At 47.8% G+C, this 26,009-nt stretch overlaps 1 protein-coding gene across 1 annotated transcript in view; it reads left to right on the forward strand.

The window, feature by feature from the left end:
• Positions 1–23,227, forward strand: part of CHRNB2 (cholinergic receptor nicotinic beta 2 subunit) — a 33,467-nt gene extending 10,240 nt beyond the window's left edge. Inside the window, exons 2-6 of the mRNA XM_079958180.1 lie at positions 5,710–5,855; positions 8,661–8,705; positions 9,136–9,245; positions 13,833–14,847; positions 21,802–23,227. Coding sequence (XP_079814306.1) covers positions 5,710–5,855; positions 8,661–8,705; positions 9,136–9,245; positions 13,833–14,847; positions 21,802–21,972 — 1,487 coding nt within the window. The 3' untranslated portion in view covers positions 21,973–23,227. The remainder of the gene's footprint in view (positions 1–5,709; positions 5,856–8,660; positions 8,706–9,135; positions 9,246–13,832; positions 14,848–21,801) is intronic.
• Positions 23,228–26,009: the final 2,782 nt, after the last annotated feature.

Below are 26,009 nucleotides of genomic sequence, written 5' to 3' on the forward strand. Positions count from 1 at the left end.
TGCTCAGCCAAAGAGCATACCTTTAATAGCTTTCTTTTAGACTGTCCCGTTTGGCAAAGACTGTCCCGTTTGGCAAAGATTTTAACAGTAGTTAAGAACCATCAGGGTCCCCCCACAATCCCCGTTCAGTGTTACTTATTTAGAGCAGTTAAAGGTAAAGGGACCCCTGACCGTTAGGTCCAATTGTGGCCGACTCTGGGGTTGCGGCACTCATCTCGCTTTATTGGCTGAGGGAGCCGGAGTGCAGCTTCCGGCGTGCAGGACTAAGCCGCTTCTGGCGAACCAGAGCAGCGCACGGAAACGCCGTTTACCTTCCTGCCAGAGCGGTACCTATTTATCTACTTGCACTCTGATGTGCTTTCGAACTGCTAGGTTGGCAGGAGCAGGGACCGAGCAATGGGAGCTCACCCCGTCGCGGGGATTCAAACCAGCAACCTTCTGATCGGCAAGCCCTAGGCTCTGTGGTTTAAACCACAGCGCCATCCGCGTCCCAGTTGGACTCCCTTAGAGTGGTTGGACTCCCTTTTTTAAGCCAAAGGGCTCGCAGAGCAGTTTGTGGACTACAAATTAAAACAAGGCATTCCCTGCCTGCAGGCCTAAAAGCGATGGCACAAAAGGAAAAGGCAACAAGCAGGGAAGAGGAAAGAAGTAAACTCAGGCACCATTTCTTAAACAGGAACTCTTATCATGAGGAGCTGGAATGGAAGCAGCTCAGAGCTGGCCTTTCAGCTAATGGCCTTTCTCATCTCTCCCACTGACGCAGCCTGCTAGAATGACTGCTACCTGGTGGCAGTTGAGGGAGAGGGGGCCTGATGCAGCTGGCCTTTCAAATTCTATTTATACTGCCGTTTTAATGTATTTCTGATGGCTTCCTTTTAGCTGCGCTCATCCTTACGGCGTGTGGTTGTTTTTAAATGGTCTTTGTGCGCGAGGCTAAAAGGGCTTTCAGAGTTAAAAGGCACACACGCTCAACTCATCAAAACCCCAACCAACACCAAGTGTGGGGATATAGGCAAACATACAGGAACGACAAGAATATTGCCGTGTTGAAGAAGGAGGTGCAGAGGAGAGTTAGGAATGAGATTTTTGAAATAGGCCTCTTTGGTGACAGCTGGGCAGAAAATTTGGCTGGTGGCCCTTGCTATGTACCACCACACCAGGTCCAGCTTGACCTGTTGGCTTTCAGCCTGTTATCCAGCAGCTAAAGGCAAAAGGAGCCCAGGAAGAAAGAAACAAAGAGAGTCGATAATCATAGGTGGGACGTGACTCAGATAATGCTGCAGCCACGATGAAGGCTGGTCGATTCAGGCTTTACCTCAACAACTTCTGCCTGCCTTCAGTCAACTCCCCACCTGGCTGCCTTCGCACTTACTCCCCGTTCATGGGGTGACACTGTCCGTCACCTTTCTCCTCCCTAGTCTTAGGAGGAGGGTGGAGGGGACAAAATTCGAGCGAGCCGGCTCCACTGACCATCGGCTCTGGTAAGGTAAAGGGACCCCTGACCATTAGGTCCAGTCGTGGCCAACTCTGGGGTTGCGCGCTCATCTGCTTTATTGGCCGAGGGAGCCGGCGTACAGCTTCCGGGTCATGTGGCCAGCATGACTAAGCCGCTTCTGGCGAACCAGGGCAGCGCACGGAAACGCCGTTTACCTTCCCGCCGGAGCGGTACCTATTTATCTACTTGCACTTTGATGTGCTTTCGAACTGCTAGGTTGGCAGGAGCTGGGACTGAGCAATGGGAGCTCACCCCGTCGCAGGGATTTGAACCGCCGACCTTCCGATCGGCAAGTCCTAGGCTCTGTGGTTTAACCCACAGAGCCACCCGTGTCCTTATTGGCTCTGGTGCCATGCATAGATTCGGAGACTGGAAGAGCAAGACACACACAGCCTCCATGCCTACTCAGCTGCAGCCTTGGCTCTGCTCAAGGGCTGCTGGATCAGGGCAGGCCGTAATTCTGAGCAAGCTAAGAGCTGGTGACATTTTAACAGCCTGCCAAAATGGGCTCATGAATGCCTGGGGATTAGCTATCCATCAGGAAGCTGGCTTGGAAACGAGCCTGCTTGAGAGGCTGTTGCTTGTGGTCAGGGGAGCTCCTCATGGAGAGGAAAGAGAGAGAAAGAGAGATTCAGGACGGAGCCCTGAATCCCTCCCCAAAATAGTCCTTTTTCGTACAAATGTTCATTGGCTTAGGGCCGTTTCTGTCACAAGATGTGACCGAAAGGTGTCTTGAGGAAAAGGAAGCTAGTGTTTCCCAGACTTGAGTCTGCAGCTGGTTTTGGACTACAACTCCCATCATCCCTAGCCACTGGTCCCGCTAGCTAGGGATGATGGGAGTTGTAGTCCAACAACAGCTGGAGGCCAAAGTTTTGGAAATACTGAACTAGAAGAAGAGATGGAACTAGAAGAGAAAGTCCCTACCAGAGAAGGACAGCAGATCCATCAAGTTGATGGATTGTGTGGAAATGGCTAAAATGACCGGAAGAATAAGAAAACAGGAAGACCAAAATTTTAATAAGGAATGGGGGAAATGTATATATTTTTAATTTCATATTTATTAAGATTTTTGAATACAAATGCATAAATAAAAATTACTTATATCATAACATAGTTTCGTCTCTTCTTTGAACTCCCTCACATCTCCCGCTCCCACTTACATCGTTGCAGAAGATTTTTTCCAAGCAAATTACCCACTTGTTTACAATATTTATCACCGCTCATTTAGATAAAATCTAACAATTCTCCAAAAAAAAAAAAAAAAATATTTTCCTTATTTCTCACTTATCATCAAAATCCAATCTAATTCAATGGTAGGCAATTATTTATGATCTAGCATCCTTCTTAGCATTCAACCAAATTACAGTATTTCTGTAAATAAGTCTTAAATTTCCCCCAGTCCTCCTCAACCCTTTCTTCTCCCAGGTCTCGGATTTTGCCAGTCATCTCGGCCAGTTGCATATAGTCTATCAGCTGCATCTGCCACTCTTCCAGTGTGGGTAGATCTTGAGTTTTCCAATTCTTAGCGATGAGTATCCTTGCTGCCGTTGTTGCATACATAAAAAATGTTCGGTCCTTCTTTAACACCTTCTGGCCGACAATACCCAGAAGGAAGGCCTCTGGTTTCTTAGTAAAGGTGTACCTAAATACCTTCTTCAGCTCATTATATATCATTTCCCAGAAGGCCTTCACTTTAGGGCAGGTCCACCAGAGGTGAAAGAATGTTCCTTCATTTTTTTTACATTTCCAACATTTATTATCAGACAAATGGTATATTTTGGCAAGTTTAACTGGGGTCATGTACCATCTATATATCATTTTCATTACATTTTCCTTCAGAGCATTACATGCAGTGAAGTTCAACCCGGTGGTCCACAACCTTTCCCAGTCCTCAAACATAATATTATACCCAATGTCCTGAGCCCACTTTATCATAACCGATTTAACCATTTCATCTTGTGTATTCCATTTTAACAGCAAGTTATACATTCTTGACAATACCTTAGTCTTTGGCTCTAGCAATTCTGTTTCCAACTTCGATTTCTCCACCTGGAACCCTACCTTTTTATCATTTTTAAAGACTTCTTTAATCTGAGCGTAATGTAACCAGTCTCGCACTTTATCCTTCATTTTCTCCAAACTCTGCAATTTCCAATTGTCTCCATCTTTTTCTAATATTTCCCAATATTTTGGCCATTTGGCCTCCATATTGGGTCTTTTTCGGGCCTTAGCTTCCAGAGGTGAAAGCCACCTCGGAGTTTTGTTTTCCAATAAGTCTTTGTATTTTGTCCAGACATTAAATACTGCTTTCCTGACAATATGGTTCTTGAAGACCTTATTTATCTTAACCTTGTCATACCATAAGTATGCATGCCAACCAAAAGCGTTGTTAAAACCTTCCAGATCCAGTACATCAGTGTCTTCAAGAAGTAGCCAGTCTTTTAGCCAGCAGAAAGCTGCGGCTTCATAGTACAGCTTTAAGTCTGGCAGGGCAAAGCCCCCTCTTTCTTTTGCGTCAGTTAGTATCTTAAACTTAATTCTGGGCTTTTTGCCCTGCCAGACAAATTTAGAAATATCTCTCTGCCACTTCCGGAAACACTCCGTCTTGTCCACAATCTGCAATGTTTGAAACAAAAACAACATTCTTGGCAATACATTCATCTTAACAGCAGCAATTCGGCCTAACAAGGAAAGCTTCAGTTTTGTCCAGCTATCCAAGTCTCTCTTAATTTCCGACCAGCATTTTTCATAGTTATCCTTAAATAGACTCAGAGTCTTTGCTGTTATATTTACCCCTAGGTACTTTACTTTTTTAACCACAGTTAATTCTGTTTCTCTCTGAAACCGTTCCGACTCTGTATCTGTCAGATTTTTTCCCAGCACCTTAGTTTTCTGTTTATTTAGCTTAAATCCCGCCACCCGACCAAAATCTTGAATCAATTGTAATACTCTTATTGTACTAGATTCTGGCTCCTGCAGGGTCAGAACCAGGTCATCTGCAAAGGCTTTAAGTTTATATTGTTTTGCTCCGACCTGGGGAAATGTATAACCTATCTTTTACATTGTTTTAAATGTTTGTTTTCCTTCTTGGATTGTACCCCCAAGTGTGTTTTATAAGCTGGTCTCCGATCGTAATGAATAAACTATCTATCTAACCTATCTTAAAAAAACATTGTAAACAGTTAAAATTGTTACTAGGATTGGAATATCACTTGTCGTTTAAGGGTGAATTTTGGACACAGTGGAAATGTAAAAGATGTGGATTGTTATAAAAGATGCCGGAGAAAGTGATTAACAACAGGACCCACAAAGGGGAGGAGCGAAGTCCAGGAGATTCCTTGGAATCTTATTTCCATGTTGCACTTCTGATATGTGAATGTAAACTTTTAATCTTTTAAAAAAAAGTTTTTTAAAAAGAGGAGACACTGAATGAGAGGGAGGCTTACTGATATTTAATACAGCCACGGTAACTCAACGAAACCTGCGTATTAATAGGCAGTCAGCGTCTGAATACCAATCACTGAACATCCTGATTTAGGAAGCTGTATGGCTCACTGGTGAAAAGAGATAAGTAGGTGAAATATACTCAGAGTCGATAGTGGATTTCATGCTCTTTATTCAGCTCATAGTGGTGAGGAGGAATGGAAGTTCCCGCAGAATGTCTGTGTTATGTACTGAAGTTCTCACCCTGGGCCAGCAGGGGGATACTGTAGATAGTTATGCAAATAAGGGATCGAAAGTGACGTTCAGTGATTGGATAGTTTTAGAATATTGTTACAGTTACGTTGTACGGGAGCTCTATATAAGCAGGCTGACTGAACCCTTCAGTTCAGTTCTGTTCTGTGAATAAACAAGAGCTGTTTGGAGAATCGCTGTGTCATCTGATATGTTCACCCACAACTTAACAGTCTGCTTTATATACATTATTTACACAATGGGTCCCACGTGATTGGCTAATTCTGGAATTCTCCTGTAAGCCAATCAGGTTGCGGATTCACTTCCACCTGGAGCTGGATTGGATGGCTCCTGTGGACCAATCAGACTGCTGAATTCTGGATCCTATTGTTCTAGGGCCAATCAGACTGCTGCATTCTGGATCCTATTCAACTCAGTACATTACAGTAGGAATGTCTGCCTTGTTGTGCCTATGCTCTGTGTTCGTTCTGAACAGTGTTTGCTTTACTCTGCCTGCTTCCTTCTCCACCTCCACGCAGGGACCCTGGGCACAGACACGGAAGAGCGGCTGGTAGAACATCTCCTGGATCCGTCACGGTACAACAAGCTGATCCGTCCGGCCACCAATGGATCCGAGTTGGTCACTGTGCAGCTGATGGTATCATTGGCCCAGCTCATCAGCGTGGTATGTACCAAAGATGGGGAAGTGGGAACTGCCAAACGGGTCAAAATGCTGCTGTAAGTCTGGAGGAAGCTTTCTCGCTGGAGCTGCCCTTTTAGAATCAATGAAGTGCAGAGTTCGAAGGGACCTCAATGGTCATCTAGTCCCAGTGGCGTAGCGTGGGGGGTGCAGGGGGTGCCAGCCGCACCGGGCGCAACATTTTGGGGGGCGCACTCGCAGCTCTCTGCCCCTACCTGGCTCACTCACTCTCTCTCACAGTGCTGCCTGTGCGAATCCGATCCGAGCTGCCGGTCGCCGCCCACTGTGCGGAGAGGAGAGAGAGCGAGGGAGGGAGGGACTATCTGGGGGAGGCTGCCCAGCACAGCACTGAGCGCGGGAGAGAACTACACCCGGCCAGCCCAGGCAGTAGCAAGAAGAAGCTGGCAGCGGTGGCAGGTTAGGGGTTAGGGGCGCAAATTACTTGCCTTGCCCCGGGTTAGGGGGCGCAAATTACTTGCCTTGCCCCGGGTGCTGACAACCCATGCTACGCCGCTGTCTAGTCCAACCCTCTGCAAGGTGGGCATCACAGCAAAGGAATCCCCGACAGATGGCCACCCAATCTGTTCTTCAAAGGAGAGTCCGCGTTCTGAGGGAGCCTGCTCCACAGTCGAACAGTTCTCACCTTGCTGAGTTATATTCCTGTGTAGGAATCATTTTGGAGAAAATCTGGCCCTTTTTTAGGTCATCCTCCTTGGTATCATTGGACGCGGGTGGCGCTGTGGGTTAAACCACAGAGCCTAGGACTTGTCGATCAGAAGGTCGGCGGTTCGTATCCCCGTGATGGGGTGAGCTCCCGTTGTTCGGTCCCTGCTCCTGCCAACCTAGCAGTCCGAAAGCACATCAAAGTGCAAGTAGATAAATAGGTACCTCTCCAGCGGGAAGGTAAACGGCATTTCCGTGTGCTGCTCTGGTTTGCCAGAAGCGGCTTAGTCCTGCTGGCCTCATGATTCCTATAATACAAAAGCTGTACGCCGGCTCCCTCAGCCAGTAAAGCGAGATGAGCGCCGCAACCCCAGAGTTGGTCACGAATGGACCTAATGGTCAGGGGTCCCTTTACCTTTACCTTACCTTGGTATCATTATATGTGTCTTTCCTAGCCAGTCTGTTTCTTAATGTTTCTAGTCTTTCTAAAATTTCAGCTTGGATTGAGGACGGGAATGACCAGAATTGATTTATTAGAGTGTTTTCTTCTATAGAGAAATTGTCCTTTTGCTCGCTCGCAGGGCATTGCAAATCGTGTAAGGGTGTGCTTTTCCTTTATAATTTTGGGGTCTCTTGCTTATGATGATCAGACCAGACCTTTAGGAGTTGGCTCCCCTTTTTTGGATTTTTCCTCGTCCTCTTCTACCATTGGCTTATGTCAGGTGCTGGTGTGGTTGCTCGAGAGCAAACAGGCAAGACTCTGGCCTGTCTTTTCCAGGCTTTATTATTAGTGTAAACTATTTACAGTGAAGAGCATCGCAAGTTCATGTCCGGCTAAGTCGCTAGGCCGGTCCTTGTACCTCCCCCAGCATAACAGTTGTGTGACCCCCATTCTTCTCCTCCCCTCTCTGCGCTGAAACCTACTGCGCAGAGTGGGCGCTGGCAAAGGGGGGCTTGCCTTCCCTCCGCTTTGCTCAGGCTCAGTGTGGAGGCTCTCCCCAGTATCTCCTGGTCCCTGCGCCCCTTCCCCACTGGAGGCGGGGCTTTCCTCTTCGCCAGAGGAGGAACTGCGTCTCAAGATCTTGACAGGTGATCATTGCTTGTACCGAGTAACCATCATAATGTAAGTACTCTCTATAATGTGGTGTCATCCTTCCCAAAGCTTGTGGTGCTACAACTCCCACCACCTCTGACCATTGGCCATGCTGGCTGCCGGGAGCTGGAGCTTGTGTTCAAAGAAAATTGGATAGGAGCTATCAGTAGCTACTGGCCACAATGCCTCCACGACTGAAGGCAGCAATGCTGCTTAGAACCAGTCGCTGGAAGCTGCAGGAGCAGAGATGGCTTTTGTGCACAGGAGCTGCACACATCTGGTTGGCCAATGTGAGAACAGGACACTGGACTAGCCATTGGCTTGACCCAGTGGGCTCTTCTCGTGTTCTTCACTTCAATTCAAAGTGTTGGTGCTGACCTTGAAAGCCCTAAACGGCCTCGGTCCAGTATATCTGAAGGAGCGTCTCCACCCCCATCGTTCTGCCCAGACACTGAGGTCCAGCGCCGAGGGCCTTCTGGCGGTTCCCTCGCTGCAAGAAGCCAAGTTACAGGGAACCAGGCACAGGGCCTTCTCAGTAGTGGCACCCGCCCTGTGGAACGCCCTCCCATCAGATGTAAAAGAGAAAAATAACTACCAGACTTTTAGAAGACATCTGAAGGCAGCCCTGTTTAGGAAAGCTTTTAATGTTTGATGCATTACGGTATTTTAATACAGTGGTACCCTGGGTTACATATGCTTCAGGTTACATACGCTTCAGGTTACAGACTCCGCTAACCCAGAAATAGTACCTTGGGTTAAGAACTTTGCTTCAGGATGAGAACAGAAATCGTGCAGCGGCAGCAGGAGTCCCCATTAGCTAAAGTGGTGCCCCAGGTTAAGAACAGTTTCAGGTTAAGAATGGACCTCCGGAACGAATTAAGTTCTTAACCCGAGATACTACTGTATTTTGTTGGAAGCCGCCCAGAGTGGCTGGGGAAGCCCAGCCAGATGGGCGGCGTATAAATAATAAATTGTTGTTGTTGTTGTTGTTGTTGTTGTTGTTCTGATGCCTTTTCTTTTGCTTCTGTTGACAGCACGAGCGGGAGCAGATCATGACCACCAACGTGTGGCTGACCCAGGTAAGTTGCCAGAGACATGTGTAAGCATTATTTATAGGTGTTTATTCAGCATAGTTCAGGAACAAAGGAAAAACATGTCTACTTCCCTTCGTGTCCAACAAAAGAGCAAAGCAATAGCAATATAGAAACGGACATTCCCAGCCTGTGCTGGAAGTAAACAGGCATGTGACACACAACAGTCATGCCTGTTTCTTTTAAGATGGAATGGAACTATATCCTAACAGAACCTTGCAAGCCACATGCACAGTCTTTATAATACTAAAAAAACCCCAAAATAAGCCACTCTCACCCCCCTGGAGATTCAGGCCCTCCCCCTGCCAACTGGAAGGGGTGAGGTAAAACTGGAGACTTCAGATCAGTCTTAGGGATGTGGCCATCCTGATTGTGTCTAGCACCCCCCCCCCCATCTCTCTCTCTTTCCCCATTGCAGGAATGGGAGGATTATCGCCTTACGTGGAACCCAGAGGAGTTTGATGACATGAAGAAGGTGCGGCTGCCATCCAAACACATCTGGCTTCCGGATGTTGTGCTCTACAACAAGTAGGTGCACCTCAGCATTCTTTGTCCTGGGTCTAACGCTGGCGGATCTGGGACAACAATAGCGAACCTGCAGTTCACGGGCCGTATTAGGACTGCAGAACCACCTGGAGGGGCCCGCCTGGCCCCACCTTCCTCCTTGCCACAATGCCGCGGTGTCAGGAGAGCTTTCAAAGCCAGGCGTAGGGGACCTTTGGCCTTCCAAACATTGCTGACTACAACTCCCATCAGCCCTAGCAAGCATGACTAATGGGCAGCAGTGATGGGAGGTGTAGTTCAGCAACATCTGGAGGGCCAAAGGTTCCCTGTTGTTGTTTAGTCATTTAGTCGTGTCCGACTCTTGGTGACCCCCTGGACCAGAGCACGCCAGGCACTCCTGTCTTCCACTGCCTCCCGCAGTTTGGTCAAACTCATGCTGGTAGCTTCAAGAACACTGTCTAACCATCTTGTCCTCTGTCGTCCCCTTCTCCTTGCACCCTCCATCTTTCCCAACATCAGGGTCTTTTCCAGGGAGTCTTCTCTTCTCATGTGGTGGCCAAAATATTGGAGCCTCAGCTTCAGGGTCTGTTCTTCCAGTGAGCACTCAGGGCTGATCTTCTTGCAGTCCATGGGACTCTCAAGAGTTTCCTCTAGCACCATAATTAAAAAGCATCCATTCTTCGGCAATTAGCCTTCTTTATGGCCCAGCTCTCACTTCCATACATCACTACTTGTTTTAAACCTTGCCTGCTGCTAGATAGGGATTGAGGTAGTTTAAAAGCAGGTGAGAAAGTGGAACATGCTTGTGTGTGAGAGAGGGAGATAGAGAGAGAGAATGTGTATGTTTGACTGAGAGTGAGTGTGTATGTGTGAGAGACAGAGTAACTGTATGTTTATTGGATCTGAAATGATTTTTATAGTAATAATAATAATAATAATAATAATAATAATAATAATAATTTATAGCCCGCCCTCCCCGGCCAGAGCTGGGCTCAGGGCGGCTAACACCAATAAAATAAAATCACAGTAAAAACATAATAGGGGGGAAAGAGAGGGAGGGAAAAAACCCAATTTGAAATACAGGTTAAAATGCAATTTAAAATGCAGCCTCATTTTAAAATAGCTGATAAATCAAGACAATAAGGGGAGGGAAGCATAAGGGTCAGACCGACTTCCGGGTTAGCGCGATCGGCTAATGGCGGATTCCCTCCGAACTCCGGAGGGAATCGGCTCTGCTGAAGACGGGTCTTACCGCGCCGGCGACGCGGGGACCCTTAGAAACCGCAGGCGCGGAAGCCTGCGGACTTGGTGACTCGACGGGCACCTTTAAGCGCCTTCCCCGACCCACGAAGAGCCTTTTTAAAGGCTACGGAGAGGGTACGGGGAGTGGCGTGGTGTTGTGAGTAGACCGCTACTTCAGTGGAGCGAAGCCGCGCAGCCATGGCCGGAGAGCGCTGACTTTTTTCCCAAAATTCGGACTGGAAAAAGAACAACCTGTGAGTAGAATGGAATCTGGACTTTAAAATTTATACCTTTGAATTCGGTACAACCGGGGATGTGCTAAAGGGAAGTCCGCACCCCCCCTACCTACAAACGATCTAAAGCAAGGATCGGAGAACTAAGGTGGAGAATACTGTTTTTGATGTCAGATAAAAGATACTTCCAAGAATTTGACAGAAGAAGTCTTTGTGCTGGAGAGAAAGTGAGGAATTTTGGAAGTTTTTCTGTAAACCCCCCCCCCCCGAACCCGGGAGCGTCCTGTGTGTGAGCCGGAGGAAAAAGAATAAGGAGTTTGACAGCTGTCAAAGGAGCTGTCAAACGGGCGGCTAAAGTTAAGAACTTTGTTATTTAATGACTCTCTGAATTAAAAGTGTTGCATTTGAATTGAGGTGGTTGGAAACAACGTAGCTATAAACAACAAGTAACAGACTGTTGGAAAAAGGACTATCAAGTAATTGGAATCCCCCTAGGGGGAACTAGAGACATTACAATGGCTGCAGAGGGGAAATTACTGGCAGAGATAGAAAAAATGTTTTTTCTCGTGGGAATCCTGCAAGAGCAGAGTACGGCTAGGAATAAAGAATTTATGACCTTGAACCCTAAAACAAACAACTCTGCTGAATGCATAAAGGATTTGACTGATAAGGAATCTGCAGCTGAACCAGAAGAGGCGTTTTTGGAATTGGTGGAGAGGAAAGAAGGAGTGAAAAAATTACAGGAAAATACCAATCAGAAGCCTATATTGTCAGGAAATAAAGAAGAAGATCTTTGGACTACAAATCTGCGAAAGATGAGAAAGATGAAGGAAGAAGTCCCTGGAGTCCCTGGAATACTGGAATTTAAAAGAATAAAGAAATATGATTGGGACTTCCTCTTTGAATATGGGAGATCAGCTGACCTTCTGCAGCAACTGCTTTTAAGTATTTTGGATGGAAGAAAATTTGATGTGACTGTGACAGAACTCCTTCGAGACCTGAGGACCAACAAAAAGGGTTATCAACAAAATCGGCAGAGAGAGACTGACAGAGACTTGAAGGCCTCGGATGTGAGGAATCCGGGCTAGGAACTGTTTTTGGGGACATCTGCTTGGGAAGGGATGGAAACCAGGGTAGGGAGGGAGGGGAGAATAGAATTTCAAAATTTTATGATTTTTGTATTTGGCCATTATGACATATAACTAAATAATATATGAAGGGAGAAATTATTGGAAAGGAAATTAGGTCGACCTTAGAAAAAGGACTTAATGTTTATAATAGAATTGGATAAGTTAAATGTGGATAAGTAAAAAGAGCTAAGTTCCAAAATAACAATAATATGTTAAAGATGGGAGATAAGAACTTGCTGAATTAATTATTGGAATTGGGATGTATGAAGAGGGGGTGGGGGGAAGTCAGGGAAAGGGGGTAAAGAAAGTAAGAATATGAAATTATACATGTTTTGTTTTTGTTTTTGTTTTTGTTTTGTGTGTGTGTGTAAAATGTGAAAATCTAATAAAAATTTTATTAAAAAAAAAGAAAAGAAAGAAACATAAGGGTCAGACCAAGTCCAAGGCCAGGTGGAACAGCTCTGTCTTGCAGGCCCTGCAGAAAGATGTCAAGTCCCGCAGGGCTCTAGTCTCTTGTGACAGAGCGTTCCATCACGTTGTTGCTAGTGCTGAAAAGGCCCTGGCCCTAGTTGAAACCAATCTAACCTCCTTGAGGCTTGGGACCACCATAGTGTTGTTATTTGTGGACCTTAAGGTCCTCCGTGGGGCATACCAGGAGAGGCGGTCCCGTAGGTACGTGGGTCCTAGGCCGCATAGGGCTTTAAAGGTCAAAACCAGCACCTTAAACCTGACCCTGTACTCCACCGGGAGCCAGTGCAGTTGGTTCTAGAAAAAGAGGTGCTGGAACTCACCACGAAACACGAATGCCTCCCTTGTTCTCTTAGAATGGCAATGGCGCCCACCTGAGAGGTGCTGGAACTGAGTTCCGGCTGAAACAAAAGCCCTGGTTTCCGCATGGAACTGTAGAGTAAGAAAGGACCACGAGGGTCGTCCAGTCCAACATTAAATAGTTTTTAATTGTTTTTATATAGGGAAGCGGTTTTATAGACCAATTTTCTTCTTTTCATTGTTTCGGCTGTGGAGGTTTCTACTGTGAAAGCGCTTCAAACTATGTTATGGGCCACGATTCATAAACAGAATAAAAGGCAGAGTCCGGGTGGCCTGCATTATGATGATCGTGTTGATGGCATGGGTAGGGCTGTGCACATGGTGTGTGAGCTCTGATCTGTGCACCTGCACCATCAGGCTTCGGAGAATCGGATCCCTCCCCTGGTGGCAGTGAATAAACAGATCAAACAAAAGGAGCGTTCTTACCAGTTAGTTTCTTTAATAAACACAGCGAGAGACAAAGAAATGCATATCTCTCGAGAAATGGCGGTGCTCCCAGTAAAGGTTTTCCCGTCCTCTGCCCCCATTAATCTTTGCCACTCCTATGTTGGGTAACCTGAGCTTGTTGCCGCTGCGCTCTCTGTTCTATCACTCTTGGAGCCTGTCTAGTCCTAGGTGAAGGGGGGTCTGGAATGCTGTCCAAGGACACTGAATCTGCCAGATGTCTCCCTCTTGGTGTTTCCTCTTCTAGCTGTTCCTCACCCAGTATTTCCCAGCTTTTCACCTCTGGACTATGCCCCTCTGCAAACCACTGTTCTAAATCAATACTGTCCTCCTGCCCTTGGGAAGGTTCAGGAGAAGGGGGCAGCAGCTCCCACCATTCCTCCTCAGTCCAGCCTCCAGTCTAGTCCAGTCCAGTCCAGACATGCACCTTCTAGACCAGGAGTAGGCAACCTAAAGCCCGGGGGCTGGATCTGGCCCAATCGCCTTCTCAATCTGGCTCGCGGATGGTCCGGGAATCAGTGTGTTTTTACATGAGTAGAATGTGTCCTTTTATTTAAAATGCATCTCTGGGTTACTTGTGGGGCATAGGACTTCATTCATTTCCCACCCCCCAAAAAAATATAGTCCAGCCCACTACATGGTTTGAGGGACTGGCCCACAGCTGAAAAAGGTTGCTGACCCCTGTTCTAGACCAACAATGAGCGTTGCTTCCCCTTTTCCCTCCCCTTCCCCAGCGCTGATGGGATGTACGAGGTGTCCTTCTACTCCAACGCTGTGGTCTCCTACGACGGCAGCATCTTCTGGCTCCCTCCGGCCATCTACAAGAGTGCCTGCAAAATCGAGGTGAAGCACTTCCCCTTCGACCAGCAGAACTGCACCATGAAGTTCCGCTCGTGGACTTACGACCGGACGGAGATCGACCTGGTGCTGAAGAGCGAGGTGGCCAGCTTGGACGACTTCACCCCCAGCGGGGAGTGGGACATCATCGCCCTGCCGGGACGGCGCAACGAGAACCCCAACGACTCCACCTACGTGGACATCACCTACGACTTCATCATCCGCCGCAAGCCGCTGTTCTACACCATCAACCTTATCATCCCTTGCATCCTCATCACCTCCTTAGCAATCCTGGTCTTCTACCTTCCTTCCGACTGCGGCGAGAAGATGACCCTCTGCATCTCGGTCCTCTTGGCCCTCACCGTCTTCCTGCTTCTGATCTCCAAGATTGTGCCGCCCACATCGCTGGACGTGCCGCTGGTGGGCAAGTACCTGATGTTCACCATGGTCTTGGTGACCTTCTCCATTGTCACCAGTGTCTGCGTGTTGAACGTCCACCACCGCTCGCCCACCACCCACACCATGCCGCCCTGGGTCAAGGTGGTCTTCCTGGACAAGCTGCCCACCCTCCTCTTCATGAAGCAGCCCCGGCAGAACTGCGCCCGCCAGAGGTTGCGCCAGAAGCGGCAGAACCAGGAGCGGACGACCGGGAGCTTCTTCCTCCGCGAAGGAGCCAGGTCCTGCACTTGCTATGTCAACCCGTCCACGGTCAAGAAGTTCGGGACGGGGAGCGGCGGTGATGGCGGGGGAAGGCCCTTTACGGAAACGTCGGAGCCGGGAGTCAACGGTTACCGGGACAGGCCGGGTCAAACGGTGCCACCGCCAGGCCCCTGTTGCTGCGGCCTGGAGGAGGCTGTGGACGGAGTACGCTTCATCGCGGATCATATGAAGAGCGAAGACGATGACCAGAGTGTGAGTGTCTGGAAGGGAAGGGGCTTGAGGGCAGGGTGGGGGTGGGGGTGGGGGGCTTTGTGGCCTTAAGTCAGTCTTGTAAATAACACACCTGCCAAAACCTTTTTCTGAAGGAGCATCTCCACTCCCATCATTCTGCCCGGACACTGAGGTCCAGCGCCGAGGGCCTTCTGGTGGTTCCCTCACTGTGAGAAGTGAGGTTACAGGGAAGCAGGCAGAGGGCCTTCTCGGTAGTGGCACCCGCCCATCAGATGTCAAGGAAATAAACAACTGTCTGACTTTTAGAAGACATCTGAAGGCAGTCCTGTTTAGGGAAGCTTTTAATGTTTAATGTTTTATTGTGTTTTTATTTATTTTTTTATTTAAAGTTTTTGTGACAGAAAAAGAAGCAAAAACTTATAACCACAATCATTTAAAATAATTCAAATTACAAACACAATCATTTTACTTTTATATCACATTCTCAATGATTTTCCAAATACCACCCCTCCTCCCACCTGACTTCTCCTCACCCATGTGAGATCTTATTAGCATTTGTATTATAGTTTCTTGTGTTAGCAGTTATTTATACTTACTAGTCATATCCTTTATAATATCATCTTGTAGCCTTGCTAGTCTTTCCTTTTACGTTTATGTTAAACTTAATTTCCATATCCATATTTTTTCATATATATCTCTACACACTCCCACTCTCTCTTAATTTTTTGCTTGGGGCAGCCCCTAATTGATGCCGTTAATTTTGCCATCACCATAAATTCACAGATCTTAATTCTCCATTCTGAAATATTTTCCCTGTTTTCCATTTTTCTGCCACTAGTAATCTAGCCGCTGCTGTCACATAGAGGAATATATTCTTCTTATCTTTGGGGATATTGTTGGTTGGTTTTATTGTGTTTTTAATGTTCTGTTGGGAGCTGCCCAGAGTGGCTGGGGAAACCCAGTCTGATCGGTGGTGTATAAATAAATGATGATGATGATGATAAGGGCATCCTATTCCAAAAGAATAGTAATAATTCCCCACCCATTTGACTGTGCTGGCACAGACACTCTGGGCGGTTTTCAACATACCATACAAAAACATAAAAAACATTTATACAGGGCTGTCTTCTGATGTCTTCTAATGGTTTTGTAGTTACTGATCTCCTTGAGCTCGGGAGTCACTCCACACCCCCCAACATTTCTCCGATGAAAATAGGGACGTCCTAAGGGAAAGTGGGACATTCTGGGATCAAATCAGAAACCGGGACGGCTTCTGCAAATCAGGACCATCTCTGGAAAATAGAGACCCTTGGAGGGACTGAAATAAGCCCACAAAAAGTTACTATGCTAGAAAAATGCAAACTGGGCTGCTGACAGAAGTAGTGCGACTCATGCATGCAACACGCTGGCGATTAATATACACAGAACAATAATTACACATACTTTATCAGCCTTCTGAGAAAAATTCAAAACATTAAACAAAGCCACAGAGTACCTCGGGTTAATAGTACCTTGGGTTAATAACTTAATTCGTTCTGGAGGTCCGTTCTTAACCTGAAACTGTTCTTAACCTGAGGTACCACTTTAGCTAATGGGGCCTCCCGCTGCCACCGCACAATTTCTGTTCTCATCCTGAAGCAAAGTTCTTAACCTGAGGTACTATTTCTGGGTTAGCGGAGTCTGTAACCTGAAGCGTCTGTAACCCGAGGAACCGCTGTATAACTCGACGCTTCGTTCTGATCAGTCAGGGCACTTCTTACAAAGCTTTCCCCACCATATCTCAAATCATCACCTCCTGAAACATGATGCGCTGTTTGTTTGGGGGTTTTTTTTTTAGAAAAAGGCTGTGGCAATTTCCCATCCCTTGGATGTTTCCTGGGGGAGACACAACTCTTCCTTGCTTCTTCCCCATCTCCCTGCCGCCTCTCCTTTGCCAAGCCATGAGTCAGAACATCCTGTCCTTTACTGACCTGCTCCCCACCTCCGAGTGCAGGGCAGCTGTGTTCTCCAACTGAGACACCGGCAAGCTCCAGAATCAATATTTCCCTTCTGCTCGGCTGGATCCCTGTGCTGAAGGCGCATGAAAAATTCATGTGCAGTGAGATATGGATGTAAGGGAGAGAGAGACAGAGAGAGAGAAGTCGGGAGAAACAGACTCTTATTTCTTGGAGGTCTGCTGCTTTGCTGGTGAAATAAAAATAAATAATAATAATAATAATAATAATACAGTGGTACCTCAGGTTACATACACTTCAGGTTACAGACGCTTCAGGTTACAGACTCTGCTAACCCAGAAATATTAGCTCGGGTTCAGAACTTTGCTTCAGGATGAGAACAGAAATTGTGCTCTGGCGACACAGTGGCAGCAGGAGGCCCCATTAGCTAAAGTGGTGCTTCAGGTTATGAACAGTTTCAGGTTAAGTACGGACCTCCGGAACGAATTAAGTACTTAACCTGAGGTACCACTGTAATAATAATAATAATAATAATAATAATAATAATAATAATAATTTGTACGCTGCCCATCTGACTGGGTTGCCCCAGCCACACTGGACAGCCTCCAACATACATAAAAACATAATAAAACATTACAAGGGGTGTTGGGGGTGTTGGGGGCATTTGTCCAAGCCCTCCCCCCACCCATCTGTGGCCAGAGAGCAACGGGTCAAAGCTAGCCCCGCCTTCCTCACCAAAGCAAATCATTCATCTGATCTGGTAGCCTTGCCAGAAACTATTTGCAGAAGGAGATGCTGTATGCCCACTGGACCAGGGAGGTGTCAAGTATGAAGCAGTTGCCATAGGAACCGAGAGGAAGGGGAACCTGGAACAGCAGCAGAGTGATGTCACTGCCCCAGGCTGCGCTCTGAGGCTGCAGGTTTGGGGCCAAGCCAGTTGAGCACTGATTTTTTTTGGGGGGGAGGCCGGAGAGACTCTCCCTTCGTCACCCGCAGTCAAAGGCAGGAATGCTTCTGAATACCAGTTGCTGGGAACTACTGGAGGGACGCGGGTGGCGCTGTGGGTTAAACCACAGAGCCTAGGGCTTGCCGATCAGAAGGTCGGCGGTTCGAATCCCTGCAATGGGGTGAGCTCCCGTTGCTCGGTCCCTGCTCCTGCCAACCTAGCAGTCCGAAAGCACATCAAAGTGCAAGTAGATAAATAGGTACCACTCCGGCGGGAAGGTAAATGGCGTTTCCGTGCGCTGCTCTGGTTCACCAGAAGCGGCTTAGTCATGCTGGCCACATGACCCAGAAGCTGTACGCCGGCTCCCTCGGCCAATAAAGCGAGATGAGCACCGCAACCCCAGAGTCATCTGCGACTGGACCTAATGGTCAGGGGTCCCTTTGCCTTTACCTTTACTGGAGGTGAGAGGGATGCAGGTGGCGCTGTGGTCTAAATCACAGAGCCTAGGGCTTGCCACCATTGCTCAGTCCCAGCTCTTGTCCACCTAGCAGTTCAAAAGCACGTCAAAGTGCAAGTAGATAAATAGGTACCACTCTGGCGGCAAGGTAAATGGCATTTCTGTGCCCTGCTCTGGTTTCGCCAGAAGCGGCTTACTCATGCTGGCCACATGACCCAGAAGCTGTACGCCTGCTCCCTCGGCCAATAAAGCAAGATGAGCGCCACAACCCCAGAGTCAGGCACGACTGGACCTAATGGTCAGGGGTCCCTTTACCTTTACCTTATAGTGCAAAGGTAAAACTTAGATTTAGCACTCTGCCCAATTTTTGCCCTGCTCATCACTGGTGTGTGTGGCCCCCAGAATGTGGCCCTTAGGGAGAAAGAAGGCTCCCCATTCCTGAGCCAGCCTTTATGATTTGCATTTTACAAATTTCCATATAACCCACTTAATAGAATAAAACTCTCTGAGGCTTTAAAGACACTCTTGTGGGCAATGAGAAGTGAACAATAAGCAAATATTCCTTTTGGCACAAAGTTCCCAGCCTTCTTGTTTTTTCCTGGCAAAGGATTTGGGTCTCACCCTTGAGAACTGGCATACTTCAAAAAATAAGTCTTAAAAACCCTATGTAAACATGGGTCCATGAGAGATTGCACACTTAAATATAATTGGAAGCTGAGCTGGAGCTGAGGACGAGTATATCCTCTGTGTACTGTGTTTGAGACTCCCTCCACATTCTCCCGGTACAGGTATGGCCCATACAGAGAATTTAGAAGCCTTGGAAACCCAGCTTTCATTTAAAAGCGTATCCAGGGCTCTAGCCCTCATGAGAATGAAGATAAAATTGACCCAGAGCAGAAACCTGAAGGACTTTCCTGGTTTGCCAGCAAACCAGGCTTCAGATAGCCTTCAGGGAGCTGTCATTTCAGAGCCTAGGTCTTGCCGATCAGAAGGTCGGCGGTTCGAATCCCTGCCATGGGGTGATCTCCCGTTGCTCAGTGCCTGCTCCTGCCAACCTAGCAGTTTGAAAGCACGTCAAAGTGCAAGTAGATAAATAGGTACCACTCCAGCGGGAAGGTAAACGGCGTTTCCGTGCGCTGCTCTGGTTCGCCAGAAGCGGCTTAGTCATGCTGGCCACATGACCCGGAAGCTGTACGCCGGCTCCCTCGGCCAATAAAGCGAGATGAGCGCCGCAACCCCAGAGTTGTCCGTGACTGGACCTAATGGTCAGGGGTCCCTTTACCTTTACCTAACACAACTGTAGAGGGTGCAATCAACACAGGCAACTCTATTGTTGTTTTTGTTTAATGCTAGCTTTACTATTCTGCTTTTCACCATGGGTTTGAAGGCAGTTTTCAAAATTAGCAAAAAAACTTCCTAAAACAAAAGCAGTAACTAAAACCAGCATTACAAAAAAAAAAAAAAAAAGAAAGAAAGAAAGAAAGAAAGAGGAGGGGAACCCGAGCTGAAACCATTTTTAAAAGCAGGCTAAACAGTCTGCTCTTTAAAATATTTAAGCAGGTCTTGCCTCTCCCCAGGACCAGGTTCTGTGGGAGGAAGGGAAGGAGGCTAAAAATCACAAAAGGAGAATTAGCAACACACACCCCACTTAGGATTCTCTGGGGGTTGGGGAGGGGCGTGCAACATTTGAAATTGTAAAAAAAACAAAAACCCACTAATAATTGTGGTGGCTGGTACTCATTGGGGCTGTTAGGGCAGCGGACCAAAAATAAAAGTAGTATAAGTAAGGTAAAGGGACCCCTGACCATTAGGTCCAGTCGCAGACGACTCTGGGGTTGCAGCACTCATCTCGCTTTATGGGCCAAGGGAGCCGGCGTACAGCTTCTGGGTCATGTGGCCAGAATGACTAAGCCGCTTCTGGCGAACCAGAGCAGCGAATGGAAACGCCGTTTACCTTCCCACTGGAGTGGTACCTATTTATCTACTTGCGCTTTGATGTGCTTTCGAACTGCTAGGTTGGCAGGAGCAGGGACCAAGCAACGGGAGCTCACGCCATCGCGGGGATTCGAACCGCTGACCTTCTGATCAGCAAGTCCTAGGCTCTGTGGTTTAACCCACAGCGCCACCTGCATCCCTAAAAAAGTAGTATAGACACCAACAATTGGGAAACACTGGTCTGCAGGTGCTCTGATTGGAGAACAGCCTTTGCCAAAGGTGGTCATGGACTTTGAAGACACTCGAACTCAGGACAAAAGGGAGAAACGTGCTAAAAGGAAGGCACGTTTGGCAAACCTCACCGTGATGAACTCGCACCCGGGAACTTATGTCCCCACTGTGGAAGGCTGTGTGGATCCAGAACTGGCCTCCACAGTCACTTACAGACTCACTGTTAAAACCGTGTTTATGGGAGACAGTCTTACTCAGCTATGAGTGATCGCCAAAGAAGGAAGAAGAAGATCAACAGCAGGTGGCGCCAGAGCCGATGGCAGGCAAGGCCAATTGCTTCTGCTCTTCCTATCTGCTCTGTTCTACAAGGGCAAAACTGAGACCCAGAAGGAGAAAGCTAACAGCCAGGGCTACCCATTGGACTGGCTGTAAGGAAGCAGGATGGGGCCTGACCCGGAGTCTGGTGGCAAATTCAAGTGCAGGGTCCCTTCAAGCCAGTCACAGAAATGCCCCCTCATACGCCCCTAAGATTAGACAACGTCCATATAATTACAGTGGTACCTCAGGTTAAGAACTTAATTCGTTCCGGAGGCCCGTTCTTAACCTGAAAACTGTTCTTAACCTGAAGCACCACTTTATCTAATGGGGCCTCATGCCGCCGCTGCACGATTTTTGTTCTCATCTTGAAGCAAAGTTCTTAACCCGAAGCACTATTTCTGCGTTAGCGGGGTCTGTAACCTGAAGCGTATGTAACCTGAAGTACCACTGTATACAGTTATGCAATAACCCTGGGCAACTGGGGGGGGGGGGTTGGGTGGATCTTTGCACCCCAGCACTGCATATGCTTAAGACAGCCCTGACTGGGCTTTCTGTGGAGTGTATTTTATTTTATTTTATTTTATTTTATTTTATTTTATTTTATTTTATTTTATTTTATTTTACCGTATTTTTCGCTCTATAAGACGCACCAGACCACAAGACGCACCTAGTTTTTGGAGGAGGAAAACAAGAAAAAAAATATTCTGAATCTCAGAAAAGCCAGAACAGCAAGAGGGATCGCTGCGCAGTGAAAGCAGCAATCCCTCTTGCTGTTCTGGCTTCTGGGATAGCTGCGCAGCCTGCATTCGCTCCATAAGATGCACACACATTTCCCCTTACTTTTTAGGAGGGAAAAAGTGAGTCTTATACAGCAAAAAAATACAGTATTTTATTTTATTTTATTTTATTTTATTTTATTTTATTTTATTTTATTTTATTTTATTTTATTTTATTTTATTTTATTTTATTTTATTATCCCATCTCATCTCATCTCATCTCATCTCATCTCGATCTGGCACCCGTTTGGTTGGGAGTGGGCCCCGCAAGTGGGCCCCCACACAACAGGTGCTTGCCAAGCCGTCAAGGGTTCCAGCTGACAGGTGCTAACGTCCGTATCCTTGCCCTTTCCCCAGGTGAGCGAGGACTGGAAGTACGTTGCCATGGTGATCGACCGCCTCTTCCTGTGGATCTTCGTCTTTGTCTGCGTCTTTGGGACCATCGGCATGTTCCTGCAGCCTCTCTTCCAGAACTATGCCACCAACTCCCTCTTGCAGATCAACCACGGTGGTTCCGGCTCCAAGTAGCATCTGGGCTCGCCCTTTTCCTTGGCCAACCTGAGCGGAGCGAGCGGAGAGAGGCGGGTCAAGGAAGATTAAAGAGAGAGGGAGGGAGGAGGGAGGGAGATGGAGCGGGACAGAGAGACACCCTACTGAATCCCTACTTTTACGGACGCCGGCCTAAGGCGTGCTCAATATGGGATTGTGGGCCCTTTCCCCTGCTGTCTGCCATTGCCCCGGCTCGAGCTTCAGTACTGAGAACAGAGCCTTGCTTGCAGAGAAGCGGACCAGAGCCAAAATGACAATACTGAAATAGGTTGGTTTCTTCCAGGGTGCCAGGGTGATATGGTAGCTCAACAGTAGAGCACCAGCTTTGCATGCGGAAGGTCCTAGGTTCAATCCCCGGCTTCCCCACTTAAAAAAAAAAAAAAGGGTGGTGGAAAAGGTTGCAGCAGGGTCAGGCCTGGCTGTCTGATCTGCGTATTTTAGGCAGCTTCCTCCATTCCCTTTGATCGGAGGTGTCAGTTCCAAGCAGCCAGGAGGAGTCAGTTCCTTCCAAGAGGCTGAGGGCAAGTTCCTGGACGGCTGTCTGGATGCGTTATGGGGCACAGGGGGCAGTGAGGGTCTTGCAGCCTCGAGGGCATTTTGGATACGGACTACAGCTTTCTCCCTGCCCCCCCCACCCCATACCCCCTGGCTTGTGCCAATTACGGGGAACCAGCTCCCAACTCAGGGAAAAAATAATCATCATCTATGTGTCTATATATAATTAAATATCCACATCTACACACTCCATCTTTGAGGAGCAGCTGCAGATTGGAAGGCCACCCTGGGGCGCAGCCCTCGGCGGGGAGAGGTGTGGGGTGGGGAGAGCTTGGCAGAAAAAAAGGACATTTTGCAGGGGGGCTCCTCGGACCACCCAAGAGACTTGACCAATACGTCCACAAGGTCAGGTGGCAACCCTGCGAGAAGAAGGGACTCTCAGGATCTCTCAGGACAGATTGATGCCAGAACCACCTCGCCTAACAATATGTGTGTTTGTGGCCAGAGGAGATGGAGCGTAGACTGGTGCTCCAGCCACCCAGGGTCTGGTTCAGGAGGGGTCTTCCACTCTGGGCCATCACCAGCAGCCTCGGTAGAGAGACCAGTGTCCCCCCACAGAGCCATTGGGTGTGTCTTCCTGGCCCTGTCCTCCTCTGCTCCTGAAAAGCCAAACGCTGACACCGCAATACCAATAAAATAGGTCACATAGATGGGAGAGATTCCTTCTTTCGGTTCAGCTGTGTGCGAGTGGTTGTTTTTTAAGCGCGTTTCGGAGTTGCAGGCGGGGGAGGTCCCCTATCCTGCATCATCATCATCATCATCATCATCATAATAGCACACATTCTACAGTGGTACCTCGGGTTAAGTACTTAATTCGTTCCAGAGGTCCGTTCTTAACCTGAAACTGCTCTTAACCTGAAGCACCACTTTAGCTAATGGGGCCTCCTGCTGCTGCCGCGCGATTTCTGTTCTCATCCTGAAGCAAAGTTCTTAACCTGAGGTACTATTTTTGGGTTAGCGGAGTCTGTAACCTGAAGCGTCTGTAACCCGAGGTACCACTGTAACAACAACAACAACAACAACAACAACAACAACAACAACAACAACAATAATAATAATAATAATTTATTATTTGTACCCCGCCCATCTGGCTGGGTTTCCCCAGCTGTTCTGGGCGGCTTCCAACGAAAGATTAAAAATACATTAAAATGTCAGACATTAAAAACTTCTCTAAACAGGGCTGCCTTCAGATGTCTTCTAAACTGTGAAGGCCAAACCAACATCCTGTTTAATCTACAGATAATAGTAATAAGTGCTACCTTTGAAGGTGACCCGGAAACTATTCCTAATCCAGAATACGGCAGCTAGACTGGTGACTGGGAGTGGCCGCTGAGACCACATAACACTGGTCTTGAAAGACCTACACTGGCTCCCAGTATGTTTCTGAGCACAATTCAAAGTGTTGGTGCTGACCTTGAAAGCCCTAAACAGCCTTGGCCCAGTATACCCGAAGGAGCGTCTCCACCCCCATCGTTCAGCCCAGACACTGAGGTCCAGTGCCGAGGGCCTTCTGGTGGTTCCCTCATTGCGAGAAGTGAGGTTATAGGGAACCAGGCAGAGGACCTTCTCGGTAGTGGCGCCCACCCTGTGGAACACCCTCCCATCAGATGTCAAGGAAATAAACAACTGTTTGATTTTTAGAAGACATCTGACGACAGCCCTGTTTAGGGAAGCTTTTAATGTTTGATGTTTTATCGTGTTTTTAATATTCTGTTGGGAGCTGCCCAGAGTTGCTGGGGAAACCTAGCCAAATGAGTGGGGTTTGAATGAATGAATTATTATTATTATTATTATTAATCATCATCATCATCATTATTATTACCCCACCCATCTGGCTGGGTTTTCCAGGCCACTCTGGGCAGCTTCCAGCAGAATATAAATTCAATCCAATCCAGATCCACATTCAGCTTTTAAATAAGCAAACAACCTGCAGAAGTCCCTAGTCCTCAGCATAGTGACAAAATACTGGAAAATATGGGATGGTGGAGAGAGAGGTTCTGTTAAGTCACCGCAGAGGAATGACAGTTTAGAGTGGCACCATAGTGTTTTGAATGTATGGTGTCTAAAAGCATCAATAATAGATAGATAATGATAATGATAATGATAATGATAATGATAATAATAATAATAATAATAATAATAATAATAATATTTATACACCACCCATCTCTTTGGGTTTTCCGGTCTGATCCATTCAGCAACTCCCCCCCCCCCCCGACTGCTGTCCTGCAAACCAAAATATGCTGAACTCTCTCCTGTTCTTTCTGAGTCTCCGGTTGCTGCATTGCTCACTTCCTTCCAGCTGGATCTACATACATCATCCCCAAACGCTTAACATGTGGCCGGCTCTGCCAAGCTGCCTGGATGGTGTCCCGCTGCCCCCGCTTTTCATCCTCAAGACAAGGCAGAAAGAAGCTCGCTGCAGAAGCACCATCTCCTGGCTCCCTCTGAACCGCAGCAGATGGCAGGCTGGCAGGCCGGCTTTCCACTTCAGTTCCACCAGCTCACACACTCCACCTGGCACGGTGACCCAGCCGCAACCATGCCGGCCGATCTCTTTAGCTGAGAGCCGAGAGACAGGAGCACAAAGCTCCGAGGAGCATAGCAGAAGCACCAGCCTTTAGGAAGGGCGGCAGCAGAGAGATGGAGACCCTGCAGAATGTCCCACCTTCGATCTCCAATATCTCCAGGCAGGGCTGGGGGGAAACCTCCCTGCCTGAAACCCTGGGGAGCTGCTGCCCGTCAGTGCAGACACCACTGAACTAGATGGGCCAGTGGTCTGCCTCAGTGTAAGGCAGCTTCCTCTCTTCAGCATTAGACACATGGAAGCCAGGCGATGATGGTTCACCAACAGCAAACAAACAAATAAAACCTCTGTGTAGAAAGCAGTCTACCTTTTAGGACCAGCTTCTGGCAACAGCAGCAGGAGAGAGGCCAGCTGCTCTCATGCCTTGCTTGCGGAAAACAGGATGTTGGGTTAGGATTCAGTGGGACGCTTCTCCCAGCAACCGTGGAAGTCTAAGCCTACAAGAGATGTAAAGGTAAAGGTAAAGGGACCCCTGACCATTAGGTCCAGTCGTGACCTCATACAGCTTCCGGGTCATGTGGCCAGCATGACTAAGCTGCTTCTGGCGAACCAGAGCAGCGCATGGAAACACCGTTTAACTTCCCACCGGAGTGGTACCTATTTATCTACTTGCACTTTGACGTGCTTTCGAACTGATAGGTCGAACTGATAGGTTGGCAGGAGCAGGGACCGAGCAACGGGAGCTCACCCCGTCGCAGGGATTCGAACCGCCAACCTTCTGATCGGCGAGTCCTAGGCTCTGTGGTTTAACCCACAGCGCCACCAACATCCCTACTAAACCACCTTTAAAAGCTGTAGGGAAAGATGTGGGCCCATTGACGATGAACCAAAAAAGCACAATAGGTTTAAAGGTAAAAGGTAAAGGGATCCCTGA

This window comes from Podarcis cretensis (genome assembly GCF_951804945.1).
Source record: "Podarcis cretensis genome assembly, chromosome: 16".
NCBI classification, from domain to species: domain Eukaryota; kingdom Metazoa; phylum Chordata; class Lepidosauria; order Squamata; family Lacertidae; genus Podarcis; species Podarcis cretensis.